Source organism: Anabas testudineus, chromosome 8 (assembly GCF_900324465.2).
Source record: "Anabas testudineus chromosome 8, fAnaTes1.2, whole genome shotgun sequence".
NCBI lineage: Eukaryota > Metazoa > Chordata > Actinopteri > Anabantiformes > Anabantidae > Anabas > Anabas testudineus.
In genome coordinates, this window is record NC_046617.1 from 1,777,961 (window position 1) to 1,792,586 (window position 14,626).

General features: G+C 41.9%; 1 protein-coding gene across 1 annotated transcript in view; it reads left to right on the top strand.

Annotated features, from left to right (window-relative positions):
* The first annotated feature begins 1,980 nt into the window (after positions 1–1,980).
* igf2bp1 (insulin-like growth factor 2 mRNA binding protein 1) overlaps positions 1,981–14,626 on the top strand; it is a 46,883-nt gene continuing 34,237 nt past the window's right edge. Inside the window, exons 1-2 of the mRNA XM_026373661.1 lie at positions 1,981–2,645; positions 3,864–3,924. Of these exons, the coding sequence (XP_026229446.1) occupies positions 2,471–2,645; positions 3,864–3,924 (236 nt within the window). The 5' untranslated portion in view covers positions 1,981–2,470. The remainder of the gene's footprint in view (positions 2,646–3,863; positions 3,925–14,626) is intronic.

The window sequence follows — 14,626 nt, forward strand, 5'->3', positions numbered from 1 at the left end:
TTTCAAAGAAAAATGAGAGAAAGAGATGGGGGATGGGTGGAGGAGTCCAGGCTATGTCAGGACAAGGAAAAGGAAAAAAAAGGAGAGAGAGACTTCTCTTGTATGTCTGGACAGGCCTGAGGTAGGAGATGGTCTAGTGAAGGTGGAGGAACTTCAGACAAATAAATGCGGGTGTTTTAATGGACTGTGCAGCAGAGTTCCACAGTTGTCCCGTGTAATAATCACACTTTATTCTACCATTACGAAAGTGTTTTTTTTACTAATAATGCATCATAATGTTACCCTGTGTTCTTATTGTTTTAGCACTGCAGGTTGTTAATTAAAATATTACTGTGACTAACACAAGTCATACATGTTTTTTAAAAACCCTCCTCCACCTTAAACAAGCTCTAACAATGTGCTTTCAGGACTCATACTGGGCTATTATGACTATTAGTACATTATTCTATTGTGTTGTGTCAAACGTGACGAGGAAACAGCTCCTGCACAACCACTGTTGAGGGTTCGGATCCATTTTGTGTGTTCAGGAGCCATTTTCTAACCGAGGAGCGCACTGGGTGCCACGTTGCCTCCGCGCCTCAACACCGCGGCTACTAAAGTCTAAATAGTCCCTCACAGGGAGGAAAGCGCCTTTTTTAAACCCGATTCCAGACTTGACGAAATTTATACCAAAACAGGAAAGCGTGAGATATGGATACACTGGGTGCTTTATGCGCCAGTGTGAGCCGCAGCCAAGCTGCGTGTGTGTGTGTGTGTAGTAGTAGTAGTAGGCCTGTGCATCAGTCGCTGCCTCCATTTTGAGAAGCCTCAATCCAGGCGCAGAGCTGCTCGGTGCAGCCCTGACACTGCGCCACACTGTCACTTCCTCTGCGCCACGCACACTCACACACACACAAACCTGATCAAACAAGCGACACAACACGGTTGTGTGGGTGAAGAGCAAACAGTTGAAGTTGTTATTTAAACTGAGTGTCCGCCTTGTTGGAAGCCATGGCCTTGCTGAGCAACTACTTCCATTGTAAAATCTAAAGACTGTCTTAAAAGCAGGGGCGGCAAAGTTTAACGCCAACTCTGAGGAGATCCCCGCTGTTTTACAGCAGCCTGGACTGTGTGCTGTAGTTCTGTAGCCTACTGACGCCATGTTTGATTCAGTTTTTAGTTACTGCGGCGCTGGGCTGAGGCAGCGATGTATCAAAGTGAACGGAGGACTTCAGCAAAATCCAGTAGCAGCGCCCTTACGGCCCCTGGAGCAAAGTGGGGCCCTGTACCTTTTGTTTCCCCGCTCCACACAGCCTAAAGTTCACCATAGGTCACTGATGTAATATCATGACTGCCAACTTCTTTACTGCCGCACCATACTCGTGTAGAGGGCGTGAATAACGGAGAGGCGGTGGTGCTGGGCTATAGAATAGCAGGCGGTGCCTTGTTATTTAAATGTGAAACGTCTCCGGTGACTGAGGCCTTCATACAAGGCAAAGGGGTGCAGGGCGAAGTGAGTTACGGCAGTAAAGCTCGACGCCCAAAGGTTATCCGGTCTTAGCTGCTAGCTGACAGCGCAGCGTTGTGAAGGAAGTCGTGTGTCTATGTGTAGCCCAGTCTTCGCCCGCACGAGCACAAGCGTATTAGGCACATGTGTGCTACGTCGTGTTGCATAAAAGCCCCCGCGCGGCGCACAGATCGCCTCGTGCACACGTCCAGAACGGCGCGAGCGGAACTGGTAGGGGTCTCCGCTTGTTGTGTTGCCCGTGCGCACGCGCGTGCGTGCGGACACGCACGCGCTCATCTGGTGGATACCCTAGGTTAAGAGGGGGATGCCCCCTCCCCTTCCCCGTGCCGCTCACATAGGCTACTCCGAGCAGACCACGTGGTTTCCTCTCTCCAAAGAAAAAAAGGAAAAAACATGAATTGGAGTCGGTGGAGGGGCGGCGTCACCTTCTACCGGCAGCAGGCGGATCGCTGAAAGAGGGAAGGGTAGAAAACTAGAGAGAGGCAGCGACAGAGGAAAACAGTTCTTCTGACTTGATACCGCCATAGTTTTTTCCCCACTCGTTCACCACAGACCCATCATCAAACCCACCCAGTACAACCCACCTCCTCCTCAGTGCGATAGAGAAGCTCTAAGCTGCTGCTCACTCGTCTGCTGGGGCCGACTGCAAGTCAAGGGATTTCATTTCTCCTCCCGCTGCACTTATTCAACTGGATTTACAGCTAAATTCAACGCCACGCTTGTTTCTACACCTTTACCGAGAATTAACATTTAGCCCGTTTTGCTTTGCTGCTGTTTTATTTTTGTCATCTTGAGTATTCCCCTTCTCGTGTAATTTCCACTTTAACTTACTGTGGCAAGTGTGACACTATCTTGTTGCGCTGTTAGCTCACAGAGGAGAGAAACTTTTTGCGGGCTTAATTTGAGTTTTTTCTGGGCTTTGTTTTTCTTTTCGTTTTCGGACTTGGAAAAACTATTTCCACCATGCACAAGCTGTACATTGGGAATCTAGGCGACGGCGTGACTGCTGAGGACTTAGGAAAAACCTTTGACGACCACAAGATCCCCTACTCCGGACAGTTTTTAATGAAAAATGGCTATGCGTTTGTGGATTGCCCGGACGACCACTGGGCCATGAAGGCAATCGAGACGTTTTCTGGTGAGTTAAGGTGGACTATTGACCGCAGAAGACCCCCTTCCACCTTTAGTTTCATTCATTCTAAGGGGAAGCGACAGAGCCGGTGTACAGCCCGGGCTGCGTATCCTCCTTCAGCGGTGTGCCCCAGTTTCACTCTCCGTGTACCTCCTGCGCTTCTATATGAACGTGTCGGATAATAATACATTCACACAGTTATTTTATTAGCGCTAGCTTAATGAATTATGGTGTATGTAGAGGTACACGTCCAGGGGAACCATTCAACTTTTGCAGGGGAGGGACACACGTAAAGCTTAACACGTAAACGTAAACCTAGCTACAGTAAAACCTGAGCCCGTGGCAAACCTAAAACACTACTTCACAGCATTGCTAGTGAACGAAGATCATTTCCATTGTGCCACTAGGATAATTTAGCCTCGTGTATATGGCTAAATTGTGCGTGTGAGTGTCGATCGATGTGTTGCACCTCCACACTGGATTGAGTCCCCTCCTGTGATATAGAATGAAACCACGCTGGCTCCCCTCCCCCTTGAAGGCGACATTCCACTATGACAAAGATAGGGGAGAAAACCTTTCCCTGTGTACTTACCACAACAGGCCCCACAGCACCTTTACTTCCAAAATACTACCGAGGAGCAGCACCATTGTAAAAGCTTGGTTCAGCCCGCTACGCCAGTGTTTTACAGTACATTTCCCACGATTTCCTATATAAGTAACGTGAGCGAGCAAGGTCGCCATGCCAGTCAACTCCCTCTGCTTCTTCTATGCTACGTGAAACCTCACGAAATGCCCCCAACTCCCGGCGTAGCCCTTTTGAACGTCATGTGGACTTTAAATCTTTTAAAACACACACCACCGGCCTTAGAATGAAATGATCATTTGTACAGTTGTTACACTGTATCTCGGAGACTTTTAATAGCCAATTATTGGACACAAAGTGACGTGACTCCACTAGTCACTGGTTCCATGTTTGTAACTTATGTTTTGGGGCCTTTGAACATGGCGTCTCTCACCTTTCCTCTCAGCTATGCTTTGGTTTCTTTTTACTGATTGTAATAAGCCACAGGTCTGACAAAGTTTGCAGCGAGACGCTACCCACTTTAGCCACATACTCCTAGTACAGCAGTTTCCCACACAGGCCTCTAGTAGCTATCCTACTTAACAGTTAGCATGTAGCCACTGTGATCTGCACACCTTTTATTCACATTTTGTATTTTTCAGGTAAAGTGGAACTTCATGGGAAACGTATTGAGGTCGAACACTCCGTCCCCAAGAAGCAAAGGTACCAGGAAATATTTTCTTTTATTTAGCAATAGGTCTACATTTCCCCTCTCCCCTGTGTCTAAACCCCCCTCTCATGTGTTGCATCACCTTGTCCAGACCTCACTGTCATGCACTCATCAACACTCTGCTGCGATTTCACACATTATTTTATAAGTGGAGACTTTGAAACGTAGGCGCCCTCCCTGTGTTTGTCAGCTAATTGAAGGCGGTGGCGAGTTTTGGTTGTGTTTGTGATGGTTGGTCTGACTGTGGTGGAGCCTCAACTTAGTCGGCCATGGCTGTGAAAGTGAACAGTGACGACTTGAACCAGCTGCTTGTCGTGCTCTTTGCTGAACTTTGGGCTTTTTTTTTCGTCCTTAAAAGCCGCTGAGTGTTGCTGGAGTTGTTGCTAAAGCTATTACGCATGTGGAGGTAACAGTCTTTGCAAAGTCATCATATAACGAGCTAAACACGTCCTATAGTCTGGTCTGCAGCACGACCAGTCTTTTATCTATCAAAGGGGATTTTGCATTATTTTAAAAATACACTGATGAAGATCATAGTATGAGAAAATGTCTAGTTTCCAGTCGTGTCATGACTGGGCATACATTTAGTAACTTTTAAAATGGAGTTTAGCGTGCACAGGTCATGAGTACTATTTACGGAAACGCATGGATGCCTGTAGCTTTTTTTTTTTTTTTTTTTTTTTTTTGTACAAAATTGATTTCAGCAGAACTTGTGTGTGCATATCCCCCACATTCATCTCATTTTATTCACACTTTTCCTCATGGTGAATGAAAAAGCATTTTTTCATGTGATAGGCTATGTATGTGTAATTAACGAGGGCTTAATGTTTCAAAACGTAGAAAAAATATACGTAAAAGTTCAGTTAAATTCCAAATTCTCTTGCAAAAAAACGCAGCAGTGAGTTTTAATTCATAATAATAGTAATATTTATTTTTATTAGTTTTGAATTATTTTTGTAGCTGTGTAATTGACAGACGTGCATAAGCACACTAAATCGCAATTTAGTGTATAGTGGTCGTTTACCATTTAAACTGATAAATATAGCTGTATTTGTTTTTTATGATCAAATTCTGTTTCTGGGTCCAGGGCATAACCTGGGGAGGGCAATGTGGATCAGCTGCTCGGTGCTCAGAGCCCCATTTGTTCTGTTTTAACAGTATTCGCCTGCAGTCCATCGTCCCTGCCTGTAACCCTTGGCACACATACGAGCCGAGCAGGGAGCACAGTCCTCCATGTTTTCTAGCTGGCCACACGTGTGCTTGTGTGTCTATCACATGATCAAAGCGCCCACACGTTTCACCATAGTGGCTCCCATCTCTAATAAATGTTAACTTTAGGTGGAACCGCATTTCATGGGACTTTTTCATGTCAGTGTGACCAAATGGCAGATTGTATTTGTTTTTGTTTTTTCTGGTTGGCGCACACTCTGCGCCATGAGAGCAAACCACAAACGTTGCAACATGGCTGTGGCGCAAACGCGGGGGCAGCGCAGGCTCCGTGTAGCTGAGTGTTAGCGGTTCTTCAACAAACTGCACAAGCGGGCCACTCGCCATGTTTGAAGGAACCAACATGGCGGCTGGCTGTAGTTTCTTCCACTCCCCACAGCGGCTCCGTAAATAATTGTTACGGCGCTGTGTTTGTGCGTGGACTCTCCCGGGTCTCTGTGCGTGATAACCTTGAGGAGCAGTAATGATAAAGGTGATTTGTGAGATGCTGGGGGGAGGGAGAGAGGGGGGGGGGGGGCACTGTGGGTGAGCTGAGGCCTTCCATGACTCCACAACACGTGGTTCCTCCATGCAGAGAAGAGTCACTCCACAAAATGGCAATGGGCAAAATGGTGAAGCTGTGAACGGAGCAGGAGCAGGAGCAGCGTCCACACCGCTGTTCGTTCCCCGGGTGTGGACGTGACCTCCACACGCTGCTGGAAGATCAGTGAATGAATTCAAGTGTTTCACGTTTCAAACCAGCTGACGAGCACAGAGTTCATATCACCGAAACACACCGTCACATCTTTATGATAACTAGCCACATCATCGGATATTTACATGTTTTTGTCAAACATCTGTTCAGTTACGGGGTCCACAGGGTGTGTGTGTGTGTGTGTGAACATACGTGTACAGAGATATTGAGGAAATGTTTAAAATATCGCAGCTGTGAGATGTTAATGAACTGAAATGTTAGAGAACAGCTGACTTTACAAACAAATAACCACGCAAAATAAAGAACTAACACGTTTACGTGTAAACTTCCAGCTCACGTCGCTCTCTTGTGTGTTTTTTTTTTTTGTTTTTTTTTTGGTCCAGTTAAATACTTAAAGTGTGTATGTGGTGTTTTCTAGATCAGGTTTATGCAATAGCTAAGACGGTATACAGCCCCCCACCCCCGAGACAAAGTGTGGGAGGGGGCGAGTGTTCAGAAGGAACTGAGCCCTTTATTTAAAAAAAAAAAAAAAAAAAGGGAAAGAATGGGGGGAGGGGGGTCCTGCCTGTTACTACAAGTTCTACTGGTTTCTGAGTGTCAGTGCTGACACTGCCATCCCTCACCATGTTGTGTGTGTGTGTAAAATGACTGCTGTAAAATGGAGATGGAAGTTTTCTTTTCTTCCTAATTCATAATATTCAAAAAGTTGACCGAAATGTGTATGAGGCTGCAGGGGTTTGTGAGAGGTCAGCGAGAGGAGCTGTGGAACACAGGGAGGGGTGCTGCGGGAGCAGGGGGGCTGACTTTGTGTGTGTGTGTGTGTGTGTGTGTGTGTGTGTGAGAGAGAGTGTGAGAGAGAGAGTATGAGTATTAGGGGAGGGGGGTGGATGAGAGCGAACAAGCCATCCTCTCTGGAGAGAGGTGTATAGAATGCCTTTAGTAGGGATAGTGTGTGTGTGTGTGTGTGTGCACGAATGCAGCAGATATCATTGTTGGAATTTTCTTTTTTTTCTTTTTATTGAATGAAAAAACCTTTGTGGTAAAATCCTGTAGATCTAGTGGACACACACATATTTTGGTGCAGAAGCCAAACGCATCACAAATCTCTGTATTTAAAGTTTTGTTCACTAAAATAATCTTTTTGCAATATTCTGCTAAATTCAACTAACCACAGAATTTTAGATTTGATTTATTAAATTAACTTTATCTTTAGACTTGTGCCAGTTTGGCCGTAAGTGTTTAACTAGTGTACAACTGAATAATCTCCCTCCGTCTCCATCTGACATTTGTGATCTAGCCCGAGCATCCATCCATCCTGTTTGATTTGGTCATTTTGAAATTTGTTGATCATGTGGTTAGCTGTTTTTGTATTTGTTTGTTTTTGTTTTTTTTTTTGTTACACAAGGTCTGTGGTCCATGTTTCCAGTTTACTTTTATCATTATTTGCACACTTTGTAGATAGACCAATTGACGCCAGGATTACTAAACTCCATGTGACCTAGAAAGAAATCCACTTTGAGAATCTGCAACTTGAACGCATAAGGATGTACTTTTTCCACCCTGCACAGTAGTTAGTAACCACAGTTTTGTGTATGTGCCTAATTTAACAGCAGATCATGTTGATAAGCACCTGTTCTTGTGTACCTTTTGGGTAGTGGGGGATAGGATTGTTACCACATGACCTGATTCAATATGGTTGTAACTACTCACGCACACACACACACACATATACTAAGAGATGGTGCTGTTTGTTTGAATTTTGTTTAACCCTCTTACAAACACACATTTATAGAATAAAATCTGAAATTTAGAACAAGAACATAAAGATTTTCTTGTATGATGCTAAATATGTCATAAAAACAGTAGTGGTGAACACCTGGCCAGCAGCTGGGCTGAGCACCTTTCAGGTAGCCGCAACAAGAGGAAAATGTACAGCCAATCAAATTTGATATGGATTGCTTTCTGGGCATTAGGGATGGAGGAATATTTATTTTGAATGAAAGGGGTCACTTGTTGGGGGAAATCGTGAACCAACCACGCGTATCTTGCCCTCCACATTTTTTCCTGCTAGGAAATAGTGATCTCTCTGTCTCAGTGTTTGGCTAATAAACCCTATCTCCTTTAAATTTCCTTGCTCTTGATATGCAAAATACCAGGCACAAGTTGAATGTTCCTCTTTCCCGCAAATATTCAGCATTTGGCTTTCGCACAGATAGAGGTAATATTGTCTTCAGTTTGGGTGTCGTATGGATTTTTTTTTTTTCTCCAATCCTTACAACTCTGCATTTGGTGATGGTGGACAAATGCCTGGTTGTCATAAATGTAGCAGCATGTGGGCCAACAATAGCATTTCTAAAGCCAGGAAGTGATTCAGACTTGTAATGATTTTTTTTTTTTTATGAAGAAGTGTCTAAAGAAGTTAAATGTGGGATTTTGTCCTAGAAATACACGTTTTCTAAGACTGTTACAAAAATAATATACTGGTTTTATATGTATAGTAGACTTGAGATCTTGGATTTAATATCAGAGGTGAAAAAATAGCAGTTTAACATATTTAGTTGCATTACCAACCAGTTATCTTGTGCTAATCCTCATGTTTTAGCTTTCACTTCGAGTACAGTCCGGAAAAAAAAAAAACACATTTTCATTTGATAAAATAAAAAATAAGTGTGAGTAGCAGTATACATTGCCAAACAACCCAAACGAAAACTTCACGCTACTAAATTTCCCATTACTGTGTGAGAATTTAAAAGACATAACCCCACTCCATGCCAATATTTTTAACCCAGTTGTCTGATAAATTCTGTCACATCCCTGTTATTAGCTCCAGTTCCAACACGATCTGCTCAGTTTTAGTCAGTGCAGTGGTGAAGAAGCTTGCTGAGCAGAACAACCCAGATACTCCACCACAAATAAATGCTCACGACAGGGGGCCACTTGCGTAGCCTGCAATGTATTCTCTAAATCGATCCGACGAAGAATCAGAAATCTAGCTTACCAGGTCATAGTGTTTAAAATTGGGAAGGTCCTTTTGTTATCCTAATATTATTAGCCCTATATATCAAAATGTTTTAATGTTATTACGTATTTTTATTCTACTTATTCCAGTAGTAGAATGAAGCTACTGTATATCTGCACCATGTGTGAGTGAGACATTTAAAGCATTCTTTGACATCTGGTTCCAGCATGCTTTCACCAAATGGTTGATTCTTGAGATTTCTGGCTTCATGTTATAGTAATCTCCCACCAAGGGGGACTGATACATTTACAATCTCTAAAAACTCCATGCCATGTATTGAATGGAATGATGAATCTGCCTTGCACACCGCAACAAAATCCACAAACTAGCATTATCCAGAGCATCTTACAGTCCACTCCTATGAGTTCTCTTAAATGTGGACCTTGTGTTCGCATGTATTCTCTCAAACTACTTTTTACAAGCTGAAGAATAAACCTTGACGCTCTGCTTTTTTTGGTGCTGGCATCTTTGAAGCTTTTATTCTGTTTATGAACACTCAAAACCTTTCAGCCCTACCTTATGACCTACAAATAAGAGTAATCTCTCTAAAATCTTGCAAATGGGAGCCTTCATAGTACAGCATGGACATAAACTGTGAGCACTTCAAAGGATTTCTGGAGACAAAAAGGAAAAAATGGAAATTAGTGAGAAATGTATATATTCGTTTGTATTTTATTCGTTTGGGATACCTTTAAAATGAAATTATTGTCTCTAAAGTTCCACCTTAGCTTTGGTCTAACTGGCTTTGGTAGGTCTGGGGTTAACAGGTTAAGTCTGAACTAGTTAAGCATGTTACAGAGTGAAGACTGGATGCAGTAGGTGTAGAGTTGGTGCAAACTGATTTTGTCATCACATCAACCCACACTGAAGGGCAGGGATACTTTCAGTTGTGCGGCTCATGATGAAATGTTACTGTTGTTCACAGGTGTAATGTTTACATGTTATGTTTCGAGATCCAGATACTAAAACCATGTGAAACTTAGAACAGAAAGTAAGTGGCTGTTGGTTGGAACTTCACTGATTTTTATCAATATTAATTGTCAACACTTCCAACCAACTTTGTTTTCTGGTCTGTGGGTTTGCCCTAAGCCAATAGGACCATCTTAATGTTCATCAGTGCCTCTTATCATTAAACAACTTTTATTTACATTAAATTATTTTTGTACAAAGCCATCAGATTTTGATTTGTATTTCAATTATCTCTTAAAATATATTATTTTACTTCACAGGTTTATGTCATAATCATTTCTCTAAGGTTTACTGGAAATAACAACATAGTTTAGTACAAGTTGAGAGATGATAAATAGATACAACATTTTAGAATTTACCCATTATTTTATGTAGGTTGGTGGCAACAGCATGTCTACATTAACAGTATGAATGGCCGGTGAACATAACACCTTAAATAAAGCAATTGTCAACCTTCAAAACATGACATCTACTCTAGGCTGCGGCCCCATTTTTTTGAAATCCTGTTTTTGTAATATGTGGATACAGATGTAGAGAGGAAGTCTAGTACTTAAGTGCAGCTTTGAGGTTTTTGACTGAACTATTGGTACATTAGTTATTGACACTTCAATTCAGAGCTAAATACTTTTACTCCTCTATAATAATTTGAGAGCTTTAGTCGTGGTGTAAAATTAGTGCTTAAATGCCCAGCTCGTAGTATGTGGTTAAAAATGATCTTCACTTTTACCAGTGACAATTTATGTTGCACTGTACACCTTCACATTTATTTCATCAGCAATCCATCAAATTCAATACTGTTTCAAATACATGATACAGTGCAGTACTTGTTCTTTTGTACCTTAAGTACCTTTCAGAGCATGCATTTAGTTAGGGCGTAGTTTCTTTTAGCAGGTATTGGCACTTTTGAGTGTTGAGTTAGTGGACTTGTACCACCACTGTAGATAGTACATTTTAGTTGTCACACTGCTAGTTAAAAGTAGAGAAACATGTATTGAGTTACATTATGTAATAGTTAAATCATGCAAAGAGTTTTACATATTTGATAGACCATGAGTAAGTAAACCCCCTATTACTGCACTTCTACCGTAGCTGTGCTATTTTGTTAATAAGCTCATTTAATCGTCACCCTCATTAATACATAGAATTGAATGTATATACCTAAGGGCCTGATCCCTCATTGGCTTGTCCCTTGCAAACATTTGGTCATTTTAAATTTCTACAATTGTGAAGTAATACTGTTAGGCATTTGTCCCAGCCCTTTTTATTTAAAGGTAGTAAATGCAATTTTACTACAATTATGTTGACAAGCTTATTTAAAATAAGATAAACTTTATAAATCCCAGAAGGGACTTTTAAAATTCCCTCTCATCTCTTAATAAAAATCCTGTGTTAGGATGGAGGAAGGTAACGTCCACATGGTGCTGGTGGGGAAACTGTTGGATGTTAAAACCTGGGTTAAATATCTGCAGAAGTCCTGTTGCCGTGTGCATGGAATTTGGAGGTCGTTAAAAAAAAAAAAAACATATAAACACAGTACCTAGATGATATTCAGAATAGTTCATAAAGGGAATCTGCATGCTTTCCTAATAAGATCATTGTATCTGCAGAGGTGAAGATTCTCCTTTGTATTCAGGGCCTCTCTCCCTCGCGCCACCATCTGTGCCGGAAGCTTGTCTTCAAATTTCAGTCTTTAGCAATGGGAAGATCATTGTTTAGTCTAATTTGATTTCAAATCACAGAAAATGCTCAAGTAAGCATTTCAAAAATATGTGCTCACTTCAAGGAACTGATCAGTATGTTGCAAGAAATTTTTTTTTTCATGTTTTGATGCTGTTGGGAATTCCTCTTTTATTTTCCATCAACTGAATAAACTTACTTACTGTTTTGCTACAGTTGAGATTTTTTCTCAGGTTGCTCTCAGTATTAGCATTTATTTTGCTGTTACCATTTCCATTCTTTTCTAGCTGTGCTCCTTATTTCCGTTTTGTGTGTTATGTAAAGTGTGTTGCAACTTTAAATGCACTTAAAATGTGTCATGCATGTGCAGAACTGGGTGTGTGTGCGCATGTGTTTTTGAGAAAGCAGTATAGAAAGGCGGAGAGTGAGTGTGAGAGTGGGAGAGAGAGAGGCAGGCTCAGAGAAGGATTGCATGCCATGGTCTCCTGTCATGGCTGGCCAGCAGAGAGAAGAGGAGGGGCAGAGGGCGGAGGGAGCAAGGGGGGTGCGACCAATCGTCTGGCAGCAGCACCTACGAGCAGCTAGCTAGAGGGAAGGAGGGGGTTGGGGGGTGTTCACCATGCACTGAGGCCAGAGCAGTTTATAGGTTCTCCCTCCCCTCTGTCCTTTGCTCACCCACACACATGATCCCTCTCCCTCTCCCTCTCCCTCTCTGGTACATTATGGTATGTTCATTTCTCTTCTCTCCTCTCTTTTGTTTTGTGCTCCGTCTCTCCTCTCCTCTGGGGTGTTGCCATGTTCTCAGTCTTTTTGTGAGAAAATGAACGACGGCAATCCAGGCAGACCGAATGGATACAGAAGAAGGGATATAGAGCAAGCAACACGTACTTTAAATTTGACGGAGACTCATTCCTCGATTGTCTTGGATGTGTTGAACTTAGCTGAGTTCTAATCTGACCAGACAGCCTTCTGCTGCTCTACATGCAGTTCTGTAACTGCGGTCAGTGGATATATTTTGTGGTTTAGTGTCCTATGTCTGCTCTAAACCATCAGTTGTCTCGGAGCACATAAAGAGAAGTGGTTGAAAGAGAATGTGAGAATCAATGCAGCTTACATCAATTTCCCAGCGTGCGTACTGGGAAGTGTGGAATCAACCTAAAAAAAAAAAAAAGATGTCGCATCTGCAGAAGTGGATGGTTCCTCACTGATACTGGTACCTCACTAACCCAGCTGCTAAAACACATATAGATCCTGCACTGATTGATTAGAAGAAATCTTCAACTTTGTCTGTGAATATTTGGGGATTTTGTGCTCAATTTGTTTCCATGGGAAATAACAGATTTTTTTTTATCTACTTTGCCGTAACAAAGAGAAAGTAGATGAATTAATAGTGAGAGTAGTCCACTTTATTGGCTGGAAAGTTACTGTTTAAATACTGTCCCAAATCTGATGTACTTGTAATGAGTATTTACGCTACCTTTTACTGCACTAAAGTCATTTTCCGGCTACAGTTACTAGGTCGTTCACACATGAAATAATCCACACAAACATACGATCACCTTCTAAATGTGAAGCATATTTGAGCAGCACTGTACAAAGTAAAACCGACATTCAGCTGCAGCACCAACATAGAAGAACAAAAGGTGGTAGAAGTACACAAACTCAAGTTAAACTTTTTTTGAGCTTTCATGTCTTGTGTATTTTGTGTGAATTTTATTGGTCTGGCTGCATCACTTGGTGTTTCATTAATTGACTAATATGTTGCTAATTGTGTTATTGGACTGAGCATCTCCCAGGCTACACACCATGTCATGGTGGAGTGTGTGAGCACAGAAGTCAGTTTGTCTTTCACATCTGCTGCGATGTCTTTTTTTTGTTATTTGTGACGGTGCATATGAAACCAAACTAGTTTCTTCTCGATGGGTGAGTCAAGTTATCCAGTCTAATCTGAATGCATTTTCTAGAAACCTCTGCCTGCTGCTGTAATGTGTCAGATGATGTTTCAGATGATGGGAATTTTCATCATATGAAACAAAGATTGGTGCAGAGGAAGCAAATACTTGAACCTTCGAGGCTGGACAGTTTAATTCTCTAAGCACATACCAATGATCTTTTTCATAAGCTTAAAGGGCCACGTCGCACATTTTACACACACATTTTAATTTGCTATTCAGCTGGTGTGCTACTTAGAGGGCTTCACAGGTTCAATCGGGCCTGTGTTTACTTCATCAGTTCTGTTTTCTGAAAATAAATTTATGTGCGACTGTCTGGTTCCCAGCCTGACAATATAATTAATCCACACTTGGACCACACATTATTTTGCACAAGTTTGTTCTTATAAATAGTGAAAAAGTGCTATTATGTTGCGTTGTGGGAAATTTAGGCCTATAGCTAATTCATACTTTCTGCATCTGCTGCAATAATTAAGACGTACATTTCGTGTTGGGACAATTTTACCATAAAGTCTACTTTTATGATGCAGAGACATCTGCGTGCAGCCCAAATATGTGCATGGACACAGAATATTTGCAGTGCCACTGTACTGACTGTGTGTGCACAAAAAACAAAACTAGTGGCTCGTTTCATAAATTGAAGGTATTTAACATTTATCTCAACATCCTTGATACTGTTCTTGTGAAGCTGTGACACATGCAACAAACAAAGGAGCACCTCTGTACTCTGGCCAGTTGTGCATGTCTACATGCCCCAGCCAGCAAAGCCTGTCCTGGGTGGAGTGGCTCTTTTAACCAATGATGGTTTTAAATGATTTCATTATTAATGCAACATCATCAGGATCTATTGTGTGAAAGCTGATGAAATGAATGAAAGAAAATAAAGACCTGGTGATGGTGTAAGCTGTGATAACCACAAAGAAAACAGAAGGAAAAAAACAGAAACTCAACTTAAAGAAACATTTGATGGAATAAAGTGATAACAAAAGGTCCTTTTTCCCAGAACTAAAAAAAACAAAAAACAAAAGGAAAGGGGTGACAGATGCTCACAGAAATGACAATATAGTGGGTTATAGTGAAGGAGAGTCCTTATGTAGGTGAAGGGGTAAAGGAGTCCTGTCTCTTTAAGAAGACCCCCTCCTCCTCCACCGCCCCAT